This window comes from Coenobita brevimanus, chromosome 110, assembly GCF_032717465.1.
Source record: "Coenobita brevimanus isolate Jiangsu-jjx chromosome 110, ASM3271746v2, whole genome shotgun sequence".
Taxonomy (NCBI): domain Eukaryota; kingdom Metazoa; phylum Arthropoda; class Malacostraca; order Decapoda; family Coenobitidae; genus Coenobita; species Coenobita brevimanus.
Genome location: NC_137063.1, coordinates 2,609,021 through 2,630,299, shown reverse-complemented (window position 1 = coordinate 2,630,299; position 21,279 = coordinate 2,609,021). Strand labels below are relative to the sequence as shown.

The following is a 21,279-nucleotide window of genomic DNA, read 5'->3' as shown; positions in this document are numbered from 1 at the left end:
CTCATATGTAATCAACCTACTCTCTCTCTTTTCCTAAAATGTATGTTGCACATGATCATGTTCATTGCCATCCCAAACTTGAGTATCCTCTCCCCTTCATCGTTCTTGTACCATATGCACATCCCCCGGGTACTCCTTCATATCCTTGAGCTGCTTCACCTACATGACCATTTAATTCCCCTCCCAAAACTACAATCTCATCATCCCCCATCCTACTTACTACGTGTATTAGGTCATCCCAGAATCTATCCTTCTCCATTTCATCCAAGCGTGTCTTGGAGCATATGCTGATATAAATGCAAACATAATCCTACTGAACAAAGTTTTCTCTGCTATTAGTCTTTCATTGATTCTCATTACATTTATGACATATTCCACCCATTTCTCCCCAGCCAACACTATTTATCTGATGTCCCAACAGAGAGTTAAGGGCAGAGCATTAGAGGCTTTCCATCCTCACTGCCATGTGGCCCCAGTAGTTTTCAAGCAGGCCTCTTAATCACTGCATGGCGACAGCATATTGCTCAACACATACTGTTGTTTTGATGCACAGCTAGGCCTCCACATTGCGACAACTCCATACACAGAACCACAGAGAGTGACTTGTGGTACATAGCTATCCTTTGCACCATAGTGACTACTGCTTAGTGCATAGTGAGCGTTGGCATGGCAGACAACTAGGTCTCAGGCATCATAGGGAACCCACAATATTTCCCAGCATGGGTACTGTGGTGCATAGCTGTATCCCAAGCGCCATTTTGTTTACAATGTGTAGAGCCAACGACATCCCAGGCACCATTCCCAAAGTCATTAACAAAGAATATGGGGGGAGTGCTGCAGGTCAGAACACCTCATAGTCCTTGCAGAGAGATTGCATGCTTCCTGTCATCCTCTTTTCTCTGTGCTGCAGTGCTGCAGGGTAACAACACATTTGCACCTTGGAGGCAGGGTACCTCAGGGGACCCTCTTCCATGGCAGTTCAGATGTCTCTTTCTTGATGTGACCCCTGTCCGCCATTGATTGTGACACAGTTTTGGCGTTTTACCAGTTTGAGGCTCCAGGAACATGTAGCTCAAGTTGAATGGCCACCATCACAGACCCCCTCGATTACTCACTGGTTGTCACAAGCAAGGCAAGGAAGCCAGGATAACATGGATATCTACCAAGCTGTGAGGTGCTTCTACCACAGTCCAGGAGATGCGTCTCTGTGCATAGCATGGAGTGTTCAACATAGCTAGAAGTGTTGGGAGGGTGGGGTGATTTGTCAAAATGTCAAGGAGCGCACCATGAGACAGAGTCAGTGAAAATGAAGAAGAACGGTGAGGTAGCATTGTCTGTGTACCCACTCCCTGTTGTCTAATGAGAGTGACAAGTCTGCATGGTAAAGGGACTCAGTCAGGTCCAGTTCATTGTACTACACATTCAAGCTTCCTCAGCCTGACATGACTCTGTCAGGAGGTTAATTACTTTAACTAACAGTCACTTATAATTGTTTGACCAGAAAAATCTACAAAAACGTACTAACGCTATGACAAGCTCTAGTTCATGCTCCTTGTAGTATGTATTAGTTTTTCTTATGTTGAGTAGTTCCTGCACATTATTCGGTTCAGACCCCAAGCTTTCTTCACATCTCCTTGCTTATTTTCACCATAAGTATGTCTTTCCCACTTCACTGAACATCACACATTCCACTCCAGGTATAGCATTGAGCAAGAACATGACTTAGCCTCCAACTCTGACAGGCTATGAAGATGAGAGATACAAAGGATGTTATGAGAACAGAATATTTTGTAGCAGATACTCAACTGTGTCTCCCGAGTTGCTAGGGATGGAAGTTGGAGGGTAACTTTAGTTCCTGTGTACTGTCTTTTTAGGTTGCCTTCAGACTTCTATACTTTCATTTTTTTCAGGTCTCACCTAGATTCTAGTTTGTATTTCTCTCCTGTTTTCATTGAGAGGGTCTACTAAGCTTGTACTTATTACAGTGTTTTCCCATTTTGGTGAAAAAGTGTATTCTTTTCCCTGTCTCCCATCTTCCCATGGATAAGCATCTTATACACTAGTGGTTCTGTTACCATATACTCCTGGCTTTACAGGCAGATCTTTTCATAGGGTAAAAAAAAATGTTTCCAGGAAGATAGAACCACTAGCGTAATTAATGTTCCCCACCCAGTGTCACCTCCTCCTTACTAATCTGGAGAAGGAATTTGATGCTGTGGGAATTACATTTTTTGTTCCCTTAGTGTCTGGGTACTGTATCCTTTTTTTACAGGTTGGGGGTTACCTTTATCACTAATGTAGCTGGGGGCGATGACCCTGTTGGGAATCCCCGGAGGTTTGAGGTGGTACTGTCAGTAAATTCTTGTTTTGTCTTGTTTTATAGGCAGCTGGAATCTGTCGCCTGTTGACACAGACAATATTATTGATCCACGGCCATCTTGATTACAGCTTATACACTAGTGGTTCTTTCTCCCTGTAAATAGACTTTCCACATTATTAACTGGTTCAGCTGGAAAGTTGCAGTTGTTTAACCCCTGTCAAGCTGATTCTTTGTAAGGAAGAGTTCATCACCAGTGGAAATTATACCTCATTTGAGGCTTGCGGTGTAGCGCTTGCAGGCCTTCATGGTGCCTCATATGAGGTCTGCAGCTCAGCAATGGTTAACTGTTCATTGTGAAACTCAGTTAATGCCACAATCATACTGTACTGTAGTTACCTTTAAATATGGAAGATATTTATGTAGTGTTAATCAATTTTTATATAATCTTTTTTTCAGGCTCCTTCCATTTAATATTAATCTTTCATTTCAACGTATTAAACTCTTTGACAGACAATGAGATGTACGCGATGATAGTTAGCAGCTGGGATGAAGGTTAGCTTAAACCATTGTGCTTGCTCTTGGCTCCATTAGAGTCACACTTCGTAGTTTTATGTGTTGCTGATCCTGCCATTATTTTTCTTTAGTACTATAATAGTTTTGTAGCTGTTCTTCTCTCTTTTGTGTTTCTCTGTTTTCCAGATTCTGTATAATTTCTGTATACTGTATTAGTTATAGTGAATAGCTTTTGGTTTTGTTGCATTTTAATATTTCTTCTGTAGCCTTTTGTATGTAATGTAGTAGATAGTTCATTCCTATTCTTTTGTAGCCTTTTCTCTTTATTGGGTTATTTTATACTTATTATTTTGTAGCCTTTTCCATTTACTGACTTGTTTCATCCTTATTCTTTTGTAGCCTTCTCCGTGTATGGGTTGTTAGTTATGTTAAGATTCATTTGTAGCCTGTTCTGAATGCTGGATGCTTATTTCTTATTATTTTCCTTATTAGTTGTGGTCATCTTTTGTCTATCTATCTATCTATAGCCCGACGCCCTAATCCCGCAAAGGGTGGCCGCAGACAAAACGCCTCCAAGTCACTCTGTCACCCACCATTTGACTCCCCTCCCCCCAGCTCACCCCCCCCTCCCTCATATACCTCTCAACTCCATCCCTCCACCTCATCCTCGGTCTACCCCTCCCTCTCCCTCCCTCCACCTCACCTACATACACCCTCTTAGTCAGTCTTTCATTCTCCATCCTCTCCACATGTCCAAACCACCTCAGTGTATTTCTCCTAATCTTTTCAACCACATCCACATCTACCCCACAACGTTCCTTCACTTCTTCATTCGTCAACCTGTCCCTCCACGTCACTCCACATGCTCCTCTCAAGTAACTCATTTCCACTGCTCTCACTCTTGACTTGTTCCCTTCTTGCAAGGTCCACGCCTCGCTTCCATACGTCAGGGTAGGGATCACAATACCATCATGCAGTGACTTCTTAACTTCCATACTCACCTCCCTATTTCTCATCACTGCTTTCAGTGTACCAACAACCTTCCTTCCCTGCTGTACCCTTTCATTTACTTCATCCCCCAAAGTTCCATCCTTACTCATCACACTACCCAAGTACTTGAATGCACTCACATTCTCCATATCCTCACCATCCAACCTCACTGCACACTCAGTGACTTCATTCCTCTCAAACACCATAACTTTACTTTTGTTTACATTAACTTTCAGCTTCCTCCTCCTACACACTGTCCCAAATTCATTCACCAAACCTTGCAACTCCCATTCATCTTCACTCAACAATACTATATCATCAGCAAACAGCAACACCGGAAACTTCCAAATCTCACCCTCATTCATTAGGGCCACCCCCACATCCACTGCCCTACCTTGAACCTCCTTTACAACCCCATCCATATATATATTAAACAGCCATGGAGACATTACACACCCCTGTTTCAGTCCCACATTGAGATCAAAGAACTCACTCAGCTCACCATCCACTCGCACCGTAGCCCTAGCTCCCTCATACATACTCTTCACAGCACTCAACAATTTCCCCTCCACTCCATATATTCTTAATACCTTCCACATACCTTGCCTATCTATTCTGTCATAAGCTTTCTCCAAGTCCATGAAGGCAGCATACACTTTCCTTCCCTTCTCTAGATACTTCTCCACTAAACATCTTAGAACAAATATCTGGTCTACACACCCTTTTCCCTTCCTAAATCCCCCTTGTTCTTCTCCAACTAGCTCCTCTGTCATATGCCTAACCCTATCAATGAGTATTCTACCATATATTTTACCAGTCACACTAAGAAGGCAAATACCCCTATGGTTACCACATACTTCTCTCTCCCCTTTTCCTTTGTACAGAGGAACAATTATACCTGATTTCCAGTCCTCTGGAACCCTTCCCTCTTCCCAAGCCAATCTACACAACTTCCATATCCACTCCACAACAATCTCACCCCCATACCTAAGCATTTCACCACACACTCCATCAATTCCTGGGGCCTTTCCCAGCTTAATCTTCTTCATCGCTTCCACTACTTCCGACCTACTGATCTCTTCCTCCCTCCTCTCATCTCTTCTTCTCCCAGCCATTCCCCAACCACTTATACTCACACTGCTCTCACTCTCTACATTCAACAGTATATATATAAATAGTATTGCATTGTATTTCTGTTTGTTTAGGTAGGTAGTACAGTACTGGTCAGTATGTGGATTGTTTCAACCACTTAGTGTTTGATGACACTTAAAAGATGGAAGTGAAAATTGTAAGTATTATAATACTCTTTGGTTTGGAATACTGAAGAAAAAAGTTACTGTAATGTAAGATATGAATTGAATATGTTGAATAAAGTAGGATGGTGGGCAGTGAATAATGGGAATAGGAATGGAGATATTTGAAGTATATGCCAAAAGAAGAATGTTTTCAGCAAACAACCTATTTTATTGGTGGGACATAGGTTTAGGATGGTAATTGGCTTGTCGGAGAGAAGTAGATGAAAAGTAGCAGGAAAACATTCATTCATTCATTCATTGCCAGACGCCATGTATCCCAAACGGGGTGGCCAAGGACTTAGAGTTAATTGTTTTACAGGGAGGGGCACTAATCCTCCACCAACCCCACTTGACACGTAGGGATGCCAACAGCATCTGGTGTTCCCAGGCGGTCACCCATCCAAGTACTAACCAGACCCAACGTTGCGTAACAATTATTATTAATGGAATGATAGTGATTTGTATGTGTGTGAAAGTTGAAAATGAGCAGAAAACATTATATTAGTGTTAGGCAGGTTGGGGCACCCAGCAAATACTTATTGTAGTACTACTCTCAGGTGACTCTCCACTGTGTGACTAGCCAAATAGTTTTCTGTAAGTCAGAAAACCATTTAACTTCGTTAGGTGGTAATGTGCACATATATTGTACATAAATATGATGCCATGCTTCCGCTTGAGGAATCTCAGCACAGTATTGAAGTTGGCCATAGCACAGCTGAAGTTTGCCAAGGACTGGGAGGTAAACTAAGCACCCAAACCAACCAATTACCTCCTAATAGTTGTAGGAAATTGTTGGGAAAAAAGAAATCTGAAGTATATAATAAGATCTGTAACAATATTAGAATACTTGAACTTTTCTTGAAGGAGAGAGAGAGAAAAAAAAACAGGTGTACCACTTACCGACCTGTTGGCTTCGTTGCTGGTAAAAAGATTAGAATTGGGATTTAGGGCAGGTATAATACTGTAAGGTCAGGATATAATGTGAGATAGGTTCCAAGAATGTTTGTGAAATATAATTTCATGTTATATAATTACAGTACATGTATTCCAGTGCAGAAAGTAGGGTTAGGTTCTGTGTGAGGCTGAAGAAGGTAACTAGGGTTAGGTTCTGTATGAGGCTGAAGAAAGTAGGGGTAGGTTTTGTGTGAGGCTGGAGAAAATGGGGTTAGGTTCTGTGTGAGGCTTGAGGAAGTAGGGTTAAGTTCTGCCTGAGGCTAAGAAAAGCTAATAAATTCATCTTATTGAGTTTATTTTCTGATGAAGAATAACACTTTTACTGACCACAGGACCAACTGAATAAAAGCAAGACTTGGGAATTCATAAGTAAACAACTGACGTAGCGATGCCATCCTGACTCTCTGTACAGAAAGAGAGAAACAGAAAAGAGTTACTCGTGCTGGGGAGTTTCTGGGGACATAATTATGCTAGAGGCGGGGCTGGAGCTAGCTCAGTAGCGTGGGTAAAAAGTGGTTGGAAGAAGTTTAGGGAGATGTTGCTGCTCATGACATTGAAAGGCTCTCTCTCTGTGCCAGGAGGTCTTTGTGTTCAGCATGTGTCAGGAGTGTAATGGTGTACAGTGCAGTAGTGAGACTTGGATTGGAAAGGAGGAGGATATTCATAAGCTCATATACAGAGATGAGAATGATTACATGGATTAGTAGTGCATCCTTGAGTGACAGGCGTAAGGGGGTTTAGGACTGTGAATGAAAAGTTGATAGGAAGGATGAGGCTTGGAAGTATTAATGTTATGATGAGAACGTGTAGACTGAGATGGCATGGAAAAGTGGAGAGGAGGTTAACAACTGGATGCAGGGGGTGAGAGATATGAACAGTGGGGGTGAAGTTGCGAGAGGCAGACTGAAAGAAACTTGGAAAGAGGTGGGACCTTTAGGATAAGGAACAGAATAAAGAAGCAGCTAAAGACTGAGCAGTGAGGACAGCCACCATTAGATGACCAAGGCTGATCTGTGCAAATGGATTTTTGGCAAAAAGTTATAATAAATTTTCTCTTCATACAAGGAGTGGTACAGGTAGGTTACTTTATAATTTGGTTCATGTTGTATATTATCTCCCATGCCTCAACAGTATAAAAATATGCATGAATAAAAAAAAAGCCCTTTTCTCTTTTTGACAGAGTTTGATGTTGATGTGTTGATCCAGAATGGTGAGTTCTACGAAGGATCATTGGTTGTCAACCACTGCCCGAGCCTGTCTGGCTGCCGCTCGCTTATCACACATGGTGATGGCAACTATGTCTTTGATATACAAGAGAACTTTGTTTTATCACTGAAGGTATGGTGTGTTATAATATGGTTGTCCTTGTTACTGTATATGCCAGAGATACATCTCAAAATATCACACTTTTTTCCACACATTTGGTGCTGTCATTTGAATGCAACAGGCAAATCAGCTTTACCATGCAGTTTTCTGGATATTCACTTTACCTTACAATATTCTAGATATTACTGAAATTTTGAAGTGGAAATATATCTGTAAATCATAAGGGACTAACAGCAAAAAAGAACATAACAAAGGTGAGTGTTAACACATAGTACCTGTTTCAAAAAGGGAAAAAAGAAGTATGTAGTAAATATGCCTATGTGTGTTTCTGATACTTACCATAACAGTATGTACTGTATATATTTAGTGGATACAAATTGTTGTAAAAGGGAAGATTAGGGTTTGCAAGTGAGGTGCCTGATACCGATTAGGATAAATCCCATAGGTTCTGTGCTTTCCTTATTGTGCTGTTTCTTTATCACACACTAGGATGTGTACCAGTTGTGTGCATTAACCAAGGGATCACTGTATACTTTACTGTAAATTGGAAATAGCAAGAATAATGCTTACAAATACATTGCTCAGTTCAAGGGGCTCTGAGGAAGTGTCTGTATTTTGTAGAAAGTAAGATGAAATGAACAGGTGAATTTTGTTGGTTTAAATCATATTGTATGAAATATTTTGTCCAGGAACCTAACCACAAGAGCCTGTGGGTTGATTATGTGCTGTTAGTACCAGTACAACAGTTCACCCATGAGATCCTGCATGAGCTGCCTGTCGACCGCACCGCTCAGTTCATCAGTCTCTGTGGCCATGACAACTTCAACCTTAATACCAACGAAACAGGTCAGACTATAATTGTGTACATACATACATACATACATACGTCATCTAATCCTGTGTTAGATAATATAACGTAATCCTTCTGTTTTCAGGATTCTGTCGTGATGCAGCTTTTGAAGTGACAACAGAGTATAACAGCGGGGCGATAGAGTGTCAGTGTGACTTCTACGGCTCTAGCAGCTTTGAATGTGAAAAGTTTGGTGGGCAGTGTCCATGCCTTCCTAACATTATTGGACGACGGTGCAATCTGTGTAAAACTGGTTACTATGGCTTTCCCGAGTGCCGGCCATGTTCCTGCCCCTCCACTGCCCTCTGCGACACAGTTACCGGTATGTCATTTTGTTCATTTGGAGCTACACACAAAGGAGAGAGGGAGATATATTGAACTTGAAAATGTGAGCCAGAATGTAAGGGAGCAGAGAGAGAGGATGTAGGGTGTTCGAGAGAGAGAGAGAACTGAGACAGAAGGTAAAAGAGAGGAGAGGAAATATAATAAGAGAAAGAGACAGGAAAAAAAAAAAAGAGAGTGTAAAAGAGGAAAAATTGAGGCTGTGCAAAAGAGAAGAAAAATAAGACACTGTAATAGAGAGGAGAGGAGAGAAACGAAACAGTGTCAGAGGGAGGAGAAAGTGATAAAATATACTGTATAAGAGAGACGAAAAATTAGACCGTATAAGAGAGGGACATAGTTATACTGTAAAGGAGAGGAGAAAAGTGAGGCACTGTATGAGAGATCAGAAAATTGAGAGAATGTAAGAGAAAGGCAAAGGGAGGTCAGATATCAGAAGTGAAGGTAGGACAAAACACTGGATAGCATAGGTGTAACTTATGTGTGGAATGGATAAGGGTTAGAAATGTGTGTTGGAGAGGAAGCAGATAGGAGATGGTTGGTGTGGATCCAAAGATGTCTAGATGAAGAAAAGATGAAATACTGTTTACTGGGATTTGAAACAAAATGTGTGAAGAACTTAGCAAAGAGAATAATTATAATAAAAGCAACTAGAAAGCACTCACAAAGTGCATATATACCTCTTCCATTGCCAATGAAATTTATTATTTGCTGTTGTAGTTCCTTTTTCCAGCCAGACACATACTTTTACAGTCTCACATAGTCGGTTACTTCTGTGGTCTTAGTCTGCTCTGTTACATATTGTCAGAGAATGCATACCTCTTCCAACTCCAGTAAAATTTACTATTTATTTCTGCATTTAGATCCATTTCCATATCCACCTCAAAATCTAATAAACTTTTTCATGACCCACTTCCCAATAGTACATCAGCTTTCATTGAAATCTGAAAGCAACTGTTTGGGATATCTGGTACACAAACAGACAATTTGACATGGTTGAATACATAAGTCTCCTTCCAGCTTTAATAACAGAGGTATATATTGCATTTAGAAGAAAAGTGAAAGTAAACTTGACTGTAAATAAGAGACTATTTGGAAGTAGGTGCTAAATGTAGTAATGAGTGTGGAAAAAAGTGGGAAAGCATAAGGATTGATATCAAAAGGGATGTGTATGGTATATGAACGATTATGTGGCCCATTTCATTGGGCATTAGTGTTGTTAGTTCTCCCATGCTCGTACTTTCTCCTTCCTTGCTTTTGGATCCTATTTCATCCCATCTTTTGGTGGAAAAAAGTTTCAGAATGATGATGGTAATGACTTTCCTTTTTGTGTATCCTACCCATCTCATTACTTATAAGTGAGAATTAAAGTTATTATGATGATTTTTAGAAAGGTTGTAAGACAGTGAAGATCTTAAGAAAGTGGAAGTTATCATTAAGTATTGGCATAATTTGTGTGGTATATAGATAAATTGAAGGTAGAATTTCATTATAGGAGAGAGTCATTGAGTGAGAGTAGTTTTAATAGAACATGGTACTAAAATGTCAGTTTATTAAGAGGAAATACGGACCCATTATGAAGAAGACAATTATTGTATTATCATGTGGGATGTCTCAGTTACATATACTTTACAATACTTACTTTTGTGTGACTTGCATTCAGGTGAGTGCATTTGTCCACCACGCGTTGAGGGTGAGCGCTGTGACCGTTGTGCCATTTACACCTACGGCTTTGACCCCATCATTGGCTGTGAGGAGTGCCAGTGTTCTCCGCTTGGGGTCCGGGCTGGCAATCTCCAGTGTGATCTGCAGTCGGGACAATGTGACTGCAAGGACTCTGTGGTTGGACGACGGTGAGGGATCCACCTTTTCTCTTGTTCATCTTTAAAATTGTTATTGTGAAGATATACAGTAGATATACCAGCCATTATTTTTATATACAGTAATGACTACAGAAAGTAACTGTGGTGTTTCTTTATTTATACGTGGAATTATCAGAGGATAGAAGTAGATTGATATGCTATGTATGAAGATGCATGTGGTAAGGTTAGTATCCCTTTTTTAACATTGCAGTCAATAGAATGGCTCCATTGTACAGGTATATGTGAAGTGAATTAATCCATCCATCCATCATCCAATCCTACATTGCCCCATGAGGAGCGTAGGAGCCCGGGGCTAAGCAGTTGGTCCCGGCATTTAAGATGAGAGTGAAAGTGAATTAAGAAAAGTAAAATTGTGTGGATAATTTTTCTTTGAGATTGAGCTAATAATTTCAAAGGTTTGAATGATGAGTGACATAACATGTGGCCCATTTCATTAGGCATTGAAGGTTCTCATGTAGTTCCTAAGCTTTTGTCTTTTCCTGTTCCTTTTTCTCAGTCCTACCCACCCCATGTTGTAGTGGAAAATAGGATGAGAATGGTGATAGTAATGATGGTATGGTTCTCCTGTACTGTGTATTCAGCGTTGGTCACTTGAAGAAACAGATACAGATACTGGTAGTTTTGGGTGTAGGTGTTGGGGGTATTGAGTGAAGAGAGACTGGAGCCTGACATTCTCTCTGCAGGACAAGCTTGGTACACTAGTGCTAAGAAGGTATCACTACTATCTGTACTGGGACACCATTGCATGCTAAGTCTTTCAGATTAGAGCCTTTGGTTGAGAATTCAGAGAGTTGTTTTGTGCTTAGTTCTGATGCAGTCTCAATTTACTGTTTACACTCTTGCTGAACCTCCACCTCCTCATCACCACTATCGTTGACACATCATACCAGTATCCTCAGAAGGGGTCTCTGGCTTCCTAGTGATATTTCACAACAGTCATGAACATCATTGAACCCAAATGCAGGAACTTGTTTTGTCATAACCAGCTGTGTTTGGAATACTGCATCAGTTGTCTGCCTTTCCCTCTTACTTTCATGTAGTGATACCTCTTGGATAAATTTGTGCCATCCATACTCAGCAGTTGCCCTCTAAACCTGAAAAAACCTTGGCCGGCAGGTGTATTCCTCACAGGAGTGTGGGGAACTGGGTTGGGATTATTGATGGATGGTGAAGTTAACAGGTTAATGTTGTTTTGTCTTTCTAAGATGTGAGCGTTGTGCTGCAGGCTATTGGTCATTCCCCTTCTGTCAGTTGTGCGACTGTGACTTACGGGGCACTGAGGCCGATATCTGCAGTCAGGTTAGTGCTTTAATTTTCTTTCATTCTTAAGAAATGGTGGATATACTTTAATTCCATGTGCTTATGATTTTACTTGTTTCTCTGTTTTCATTATTTTGCTGACTAGTTTAATTTATACTTTCCTATCCAGGAAGATGCCACCTGCTTCTGCAAGCAAAATGTACAAGGTCGTTCCTGTGATTCCTGCCAGTCTGGTTCTTACAATCTAGAAGAGACCAACCCCTTTGGCTGTACCAGGTGCTTCTGTTTTGGAAAATCTGAATATTGCTCCTCTGCTGATGTCTACTGGGATGAGGTTGTGGTAAGTCATTTATATTTACTGAGTACATTATTGTCCTCAACTGTATTTAGGCCCTTTTGCATTCAGTCATATGTCATTAACATCAGTGAACTGACAAATTACTATTTATAGTATGGTTGTTAGCTTTGAATTCAGGAAAACATGTAGATTAACTTATGTGTTTGCTGTTAAAGATGTGAAAGGGCTTCAAAAGAATACTGTGTATTCAGAGGATTTTTGCTCCTGAATTTTTCATTTTTATCAAGGATTTTCGGTGCTCTATGTTCAGTTTTGGTTGTGTGAGTATGAGAGAAGAATATGGGCATGCAAAGAAAGCATTTTCTGTCTCAAACTTGTAGGATCTTGAATTAGTAAACATTTATGTATCACTTGGCATACTGTTGATAGTTCTTCCTCATTTGTACCTTCTCCTTATTCTCTGGACCCTTCCTTGTTTTCATGATCCTTAGGTGGGAAAAAAGTTCTGGATGATGATACTTAAAGTCACTCATTCCCTTCTTCTAAAGTAAAGTAAGAAGTAAAGGAGAGGTCCCTCACAGAGAAGGAGAATAATCACAGAACTTTGTAGTATTTTGAAAGGTAGCATGGTATGCCGTATATCGAAGTAAGGAGGGTATTTAACCTCTTAACCCAATTACATCTTATTACTTTATTTATACCAGAGCCAGAAAATGTTAGGAGGTTTATGAGCGACTTTCATCATGATTAACCCGTGTAGCACTTTGCATCCTTTCTAATCTGCATATAATCATCAGGTGGCAGCAAAACTAAGATGTAAAATATGTGACAGGATTGAAAATTTTGGTTGATGGTGTTGCTCCAGGTAGTGTATAAGGCAAATAAAACTTTGGCAGTAAGAGAGAACATTTCAGTGATTATTGTACTAGTATGTCCCTGTGTTAGTCTCCCCACTGTTATGATGTAATCTTTATTTTTGGTATCTTCACATTGTTTTCTTCAGTTTTTGAGAGGCTTTTCAGACTTGAGAATTTAGATGTAGCCTTCATTAACCTCTTTTCTTATGAGAGGGGTTTTGGGCAAAATCATCTGGAGATAGCAAGAATACAGTAAAAAGGACATCTGATGGAAAGGGTTATGAACAGTTTGAGGTGTTGTTGTTGTGGTTTAAGGATGCAGAGCTTGGTTTGATGAATGTGGTTTGATATAGGGTCCATTTCCCTTTGCCATGCCCTGGCAGCTGTAAAATGTTACCATATGGTGTCTTTCATTTATGACTGTTTACATTCATACTACACCTAATAGTCTTTCTAGTTATCCTTGTGCACTGTCCTTTCATCTGGTTATTCAAGAAGAAGACAGTATATGCTGTGCTTAATAGAGAGGAGAAAAACATGAGTTAAAAAAAAGGAAGAGGATTAAGAGGTTTGACTGTTGAGCATGTAATGAGAAAGTAACAAAATCAGACACAAAAATTTGTCTTTTTCTCTCACATAGACTACCTTGATCAGTAGTATATTTGGCCCACAGTCATGAGTTCCTATGTTCAGTATCTTTTTGTTAGTTTCCTGCCTTCTTCATTAGATGGAAAGAGGGTCAGTTATATGTGACTGATGTTAATGATAATTCTCCTCTGCACAGGGTGACAAGAGGAAGTTTTTAATGATTTTTTTTTTTTTTTTATTTAAAGTTTTGGGTCATTGGTAAGTACAGTACTGTATGTTAATTGATGAGTGGTATATTATTTGTATGCTTTTATTGTATTGTATTGTCATTCAGAAGCAGTGATCTTTGTTGTTAGAATGCCATGTAAAAAAAATTCATCCATTCAGTCAATTAAATATTCTGTACAGGGTGATGATATGTCTGAGTGGAGTACAGTGGTGGCAGAACAAGTTCAACAGCAAGACCTGTCCGGCTATAGCTATTCGACACTCACACTCTCCTCACTGGCCAAACCCCCTGACCATTACCAAGGCCTGATACGGCAAGACCTGACAGGGGCTGAGGAATACCAGCCTGAAGGACAAGTTTTCTTCTCTGCCCCTCTTCCTTACCTTGGCAATCGTGTCACCTCCTATGGTGGTTACCTGCGCTACTCCCTTGTCTTTATTAAACACAGTGAAGGTAATCTGGTTTTACCAAAATAATGAAAAAGTGTAATTGATTTTGGTACTAATCGCTAGATGGTTTCTAAGTTTAGCAGTGGAAGTGGTTATGGATCTGTGTGATGAAAAGTTCATTTACAGTGTTGTTTCTGTGGAAATCTCAGTCTCTTCAGCCAGTAGACATGCTTAATTTTTTTCTGGCTAATTCCTAATGGTTTTCTTCACCATACAAGATCCTTTAGGTAGAAGAGGTATAGAGTATGTGGTAATATTTTTTTGCATGACCTATTTGATGATAAGGTGAGTGAAGCTAGTGAGGAATGGATTATTTTGCACCTGCCTTTGCAGACAGATCCAGGTTTGTGAATATCTGTGAACAGCAAGGCATGAAAGTGAATTTAGATAAGAGTAAAATTATAGTTTTTTAAAAGGAATATGACTCGCAGTGTGATATGTTGTTTGGTGAAGAAGAACAACCACAGCTGGAAATATTAAAACACAGAGTAGTAATTGACAGGAGAGGTGCATGTGTAAAGGAAGTGGAGGGTAGTACAGTTTGAGGATGAGAGTTGGCCCATGCAATGCAGATCTTGATATGAAAGGGAGGACAGGGCTTGGAGTTTACAAGATTTGTTGGAGCCCAGATTAATGTCTGGCAGAACCTGTGTGTGTCTGTGTGTGCATACATGTGTACATACATATTTGTGTGTGTGTGTGTGTGTGTGCATACATGTGTACATGCATATTTGTGTGTGTGTGTGTGCATACATGTGTACATACATATTTGTGTGTGTGTGTGTGTGCATACATGTGTTCATACATATTTGTGTGTGTGTGTGTGTGCATACATGTGTACATACATATTTGTGTGTGTGTGTGCATACATGTGTTCATACATATTTGTGTGTGTGTGTGTGTGTGTGTGTGTGTGTGTGTGTGTGTGTGTGTGTGTGTGTGTGAGAGAGTACATGTGTGCATGAGAGAGAGAGACAGACAGACAGACAGACAACAGAGAGAGAGAGAGAGAGAGAGTTTGCTGTGAAAACCTGGCAGGAGTTTCCCTGGGGGATCTAATCATCTGGCAGAAGCCACAATATTCAGTAATTCTAAATTGCATTCACTGTCATGATAGATATGAACCATTGCTGTACTGATGGTTTTTATTAATTTTGTCAGACTGGTCTTGTTCTGTATTGTGGAAACTTTTTTTTTTTTTTCCAGGTTCAGAGGTGGGTGGTCCTGATGTGGTGTTGACTGGAGGTGATTTCATCGCTCATTACTATTCATTTTTTGAGCCAGACTCTCCAGAAGAGTTTGTCAACGAAGTCAGATTAACAGAACATAACTTTAGAACTCCATCAGGTAAGGAACTGGTGGTTTTATGTTCCTCATGTTTATTGCTATATCTCAACTTTGACCTACAGTATGTGTGTTAGGACTGTTGGTTTTGGGTTCTAGACATTTTTTTCTGTAGGACATAAGGCTTGATGGAAGATTACAGTTGTGCCTTTGTACATTGGTGATTTGATTGGCTGCAGAAGGTATCTTTGAATATGTTCGCTGGGTAGTGGAAATGGCTAAAGCAGTATGAAGCAGAAGGTAAGGCATATATCAGAATACATGGTGAGTCATGAATAGGGTGGTTTGAGAAGTGGTAGAATATGTGTAGATCTGACATTTGCAGTAACGCAAATGCAGTATTGATGAAAACATGTGAGTAGGATAGTTAAGATATTAATGGCATGCATGGATCTGGAAAAAGTCTGTGGCAAGTGAGGAGGGAAGGATTTTGAAAGGGGCCATATCTTTCTTTATCTTCCATATTTTCCCACTTCAATATGCAGTATATCTGTCTATTTGTCTACCTGTCTGTTTACCTCTCTCTCTCTCTCTCTCTCTCTCTCTGTCTATCTATATATATAATGGTTTCAGAGTTAATGTTAATAATTGTTTAATTTCTTTAGAGTTGGGTTGAGTTGGATCCTTACACTGTGTATTTTTTATTTCATGATGGATTCAGGCATTCCAATGGAGCGAGAGGGGTTCATGATGCTGCTTCATAAACTGGATGCCATTCTGATCAGAGCCAACTACTGGAGCAGATCAATTGAAGCAAGGTACATTCCTCGTATGGTTTGTTTAAACCTTTGAATCTGTTGACATATTTTTTAGTACTGTATACTCTTACTACTTTCAATTTTCTTTTTTTCTTTTTTTTTCAGCATTAGAGACTTTTGAACTGGAGGGATGTGATATAGTCTTCATTAACCTTTTTACCATGAGAGGGCTGTCTTAAGTTGAATAAAATTGTCTAGTGGGAGTGAAACTAACAAAAAAAAATATATATATGTCTTTGGATTGATGGGGTTCATGTCTTCAGCCTAAAGGTGTCATTTTTAATTCTCTCTGGCTGTCCTGCTTAGGACAAACTTTACAGACTGGAGGAGTTAGATACTGCCTCCCTTAATTCTTCAGTGCAAAAGGTCTTCCATTCATTTTGTTTTGTTTCATTTATAAAGGCTTCAGCACACTTGCATGCGTCAGCTTGGTCAGTTAATGGTGGCACTCCATGCTGCTCGATATCTAGCAGCCTCTCTGTTTAATCACTTATTCCTAAAGTCACATTGTATGACTCTTTCCCATGTCTTTTTCAGTCTGTCTCTTGCAATCCTACCCTTAACATTCCTCCCTCACCCTCCACATCCATCCACTCCACATGCCCAAACCATCTCAGTCTTCCCATTCTCATCACAGCACAAACACACTGAAATCTCATCCCTCCTCTTAATTCTTCATTTACCATCATAACTTTCCCCAGGTTTGTCATTCATGGATGCAGAACACATCCATCTAATCTCTATCATATTAAATTATCATCTTTGCACATTTCAGTCTGGAAATATCCTCCTCCTTGTCTGTCAGAATCTCACTACCATACAGCATAATACTTAACACATGCTGCATACAAGGACCTCTTAGCATTTCACAAGGCAGCAGCTCCATGAACTTCCTCCAACCACTCCTACCCTAGCCACAGAATTAACTCCAGATACATTTACAGCACCTATCATGTCCCTCAAATAACAAAAGTCCTCCACACACTCAAGAGATTCTCCAGCAAGATCAGTCCATTCCCACCTCTCTGTATGTGCTTGCTCTCCCCTCCACAGCACTTACATGAAATCAGTTTTATTTTGCAGCCTACTTCCAATACCACTACATCTCACATGCACCAACTTATCACAAGTACTGCACAAGATGGAGTTACTTTCCACACCTTTGAGGCAAACTTCACATGCCTGCAATCCCTTTGCTTTGACAGTACTGTCACCAGCCCCAGATTTCATCACTCTAGTTTTATCCACAATTACTCTGAAATCTATATGCCCCATTCCATGTCTCCACTTCTTAAAGCTATCCTTCAGCTAATCTAGAGTCCATATTGTATCCCCTGGTAAGCTAACCATAAAAACTCACCCAAATTCAAACTAATTGGCAGGTGAACCAAAATGCCTATAGCTTGAGGTATCATTATGCCGAATATACTATATAGAATATTTGTTTATGAATATATAGCTGGTTGATTGATAAATCAGTAAGAGGTTAAATCAATAGACGACAGCAGGTCAGAGGTTCTTTATATCCCTCAACCCCTTCAGTATGACATAAAAATAGTAATACACAACTCTTTACTGTATAAGTTATACATAGCTTTGTTTTAAAGTATTTAGATACAGCTTTTGCTGCTTCCTTTTATATATTTCCTTTAGAAATCCAATGTGTCATTATAGAGTGAAATTTGCCATGTTACATTTTCTTCCCTCTTAACACTATCTCACTATCTTGGAGGACATAGGTCTCCCTTGGGCCCAAGCCCCAGGGATTGTCCCCAGTTCCTCAGCACTGACTCCAAGCCTTCCTTGTTCCAGCCAAACTTCTCATTCAGCAGTCAATTATAATACTTTCTCTAAGCATCCTTAATATCCTCATTATACAGTACACCACTACCCTTCCTTCATCATTCTTCATGCACTGCTCATCCATGATATTCCTGTTTTCCCTCTTCATCTGTTTAACCACCTTAAATACCACATTCCTCCTTTCAGCGTTATTTAGATTACCTAGTAATGTTCTTGAGACTCAGACTTTGTCCTGTGTACTTCCGTTCCAGCCCTTGATTTAGTAGCCAAGTATTTCTCTCTGTAATCGTTCCTTTTCCATTCCTGGAAAAGTTTTCTTTTCTCCTTAATTGTGGTTTCTACACTCTCATCCCACCACTATGTTACTGTGTGTCTTGATGGGCCCCTTGTCCATCCATTCTTTGAATCAATAACTTATTGTTCTTGAGAGCTCTTCACTGCTCATCAACACTTCTGTGTACAGCTCCCTGTTCAGCCACTGCTCTTCTCATCCTGCTGTAGAAGACATTCCATGCTGTTTGGTGTTTCAGCTTGCATTTTCCCTCCTGGGTGCATAGGAATTTATCTTTGGTACTGGGTTCTTTAATATCATGTCACATATCAGTAATTTGTGTTGTTACACATGCTTTTTTTCTAATAAAATTTTATGGATATAGCAAAGTGTATCTAAGAAACAAAAAAATAACCTGATTCTGGGACTAATGCCTTCACCCTGATGATGTCTTTTCTAAGCTGAGGGAACTCCTTTGAGGTTAGCAAGAATACAGTTTTAATGTGTGTCCATTGGGTGAAAGGGTTAGCAACCTCTTTGAAGTATGAGCTGTGATGGAGACTGTTCATTATTGTTAAGAAAGATCATAGTGCTGTCTTTAGACTGAATCATTTCGTTTTGTTTAATTTACAGTGGCTCAAGCATACTTTCATGCATCGGCCATGGTCACCTAATGGCAGCTCTCCATGCTGCTCTGTCTCTGGCAACCTCCCTGTTCAGTCCCTTATCGCAGGGGTCACAGTTTATGACCTCATCCCAGGTCTTTTTCAGTCTGCCTCACACAACTGTACCCCCAACGTTCACACTTCTCACTTTCTGCACCCAGTTGTCACCCCTCATCCTCTCCACATGCCCAAACCATCTCAATTTACTTTTCCTCTTCACAGCACCAATATACGTCAGTTCCATTCTTCCTCCTAACTCTTCCATTGTAAACCTAGCCCACCCAGGCCTTGCATTCAAGGATGCACTGCACATCCACCTAATCGTTGTCATTTCTGTTCATTTGAGCCTGCGAGTATCATCCTTTACTGCCCAGGTCTCATTACCATACAGCGTTACACTTCTAACACATGCCACATACAAAGATATGAATAGTATTCATTATTGTTAAGGAAGATCATACTATGAAGTGTTTAGGATGTTATACAAGATTATAGTTTGGTCATTAGACTGTGCAGCATGTTCATTATTTTTATGAAAGTGTAGAGGGAGCCTGGTGAGCTACTTGGTTAAGGCTTTGCAACCAGATGAGGACTGTAAAGGCTTAAGTGTGAGGGATGGGTAGAATTTATTGCTAATATAATGCCACTCAGAAGGGAAAGACTGAGCGACTGTAAAGGCTTAACTGTGAGGGATGGGTAGAATTTATTGCTAATATAGTGCCACTCAGAAGGGAAAGACTGAGCACTTTACTTCCTGATCCTTGTGCTCCCAATGAAGTGATATAGTGCTGTCATTAGGTTGTGGAGAGAGCAGAGTTATAGCGAAGCATCTCTCCCTTATAGGTTATCAAATGTCAGTATGGATGTGCCCACCTCAGACTGGAGAATACTAAATCCCAGGCCGGCCCTTTCTGTTGAGCTCTGCCAGTGTCCGGTCAATTACAAGGGTAAGGATTTTCCCACTTTTATACTTTCTACTTCAGTGTTTCTGGATCTGTTCTTACCTCATCCAAAATTGAGGGAAAAAAAAAAAAATGTCTTGATGATGATAGTGATAAGTCTAGGTGACAGACTTTGCTTTTTACAAGGTGCTGTATGTCATGAAGATCATGCAACAGTAGGTAAATCATGCAATATGATATTGATAAATTGAGAAATGTGGAATATCAATAGGCATTCAAGTTGCAGTAGAAATAAGTGTAGAAACAGATGTCATAATTGTTTTTGCTAGTGTTTGAGTCAGTTACGTAGTCTAGAGGTGAATGTGACATCTTGCTTTATATTAAGAAGATGCAGGTAAAGAATATGCAACAGTTGGTATTTTAGGAAGCTAAACAGATTATGTGTTATAAACTGGCTTTTTAAAAATCTTAATTGTTGGTATTAAATTTGATGTAGATTATAGAAAAGTTGCCTTTTAAAGCTCCATTGCTACCTTAGGAGTTTTGTGCCAAGTTTGCCAGTTTACAGTACCAGTTAAAAAAAAAAAAAAAAAAAAAGAGTATATCCCTGGTTAATAATAAGCATGACATCCTGTACTACTGTATATCAACAAGTGGTGACATGCCAGTAGTCCAGTCAATATTAATGAATGTTGAAGCAGGTGTTATAACTCAAAAGAAGGATTGGTTTAGACTCTCTCTCTCAATTTGTTTATCTGTAGCTGTTTATTTGTATGTCTGTTTATCTGTTTTTATCTGCCTTTCTATCTATACGTGTATTTATCCGTGTGTAAATGTACCAGGGTCTTCGTGTGAGGACTGTGCGCAGGGTTACTACCGTGCGCAGCGAGGACCTTACGGTGGCTACTGTGTCCCCTGTCAGTGCAATGGTCACTCCGACTCCTGTGACCCCGACACTGGCAGGTGCTTGGTGAGTTGACAAAAAGCTTGGTAACTGTAGTGGGTTTACTTTCACCAGACAGTAGTGTAAATTGCTACCTCTTCATAGTGAATGCTGGGCTGTTATAGGAGTTGGATAGTGAAATATGGTTCTGGCTGTGAAAAAACGTTAAGGAAATGATGTATGTATTACAGTAGTACTGTATTACACTGTCCCCAAATAACAAGCTAAGAGGGGATGGAAAGCTCTGTCAGTATGTTCAGAATGTCTGTAGCCACACAATAATTACTTCCACACAGGTACTTAGCCATAATTAAATAGAGTCAGAGTTCAAGCTGATATTCTCTCATTGTAAATCATATTGCATGAAATCGTTGATGAAAACAGTCTGGTGGTAGGAAGAATAAATAAGAAGATACAATCCCTGACTGAAGGAGTTAAC

At 40.0% G+C, this 21,279-nt stretch overlaps 1 protein-coding gene across 1 annotated transcript in view; it reads left to right on the top strand.

Annotated features, from left to right (window-relative positions):
* LanA (laminin subunit alpha) overlaps positions 1-21,279 on the top strand; it is a 115,969-nt gene that overhangs the window by 34,093 nt on the left and 60,597 nt on the right. Inside the window, exons 17-27 of the mRNA XM_080286082.1 lie at positions 7,253-7,410; positions 8,088-8,244; positions 8,334-8,570; positions 10,254-10,443; positions 11,679-11,772; positions 11,903-12,073; positions 13,885-14,158; positions 15,361-15,501; positions 16,160-16,256; positions 19,839-19,942; positions 20,740-20,867. Coding sequence (XP_080142208.1) covers positions 7,253-7,410; positions 8,088-8,244; positions 8,334-8,570; positions 10,254-10,443; positions 11,679-11,772; positions 11,903-12,073; positions 13,885-14,158; positions 15,361-15,501; positions 16,160-16,256; positions 19,839-19,942; positions 20,740-20,867 — 1,751 coding nt within the window. The remainder of the gene's footprint in view (positions 1-7,252; positions 7,411-8,087; positions 8,245-8,333; positions 8,571-10,253; positions 10,444-11,678; positions 11,773-11,902; positions 12,074-13,884; positions 14,159-15,360; positions 15,502-16,159; positions 16,257-19,838; positions 19,943-20,739; positions 20,868-21,279) is intronic.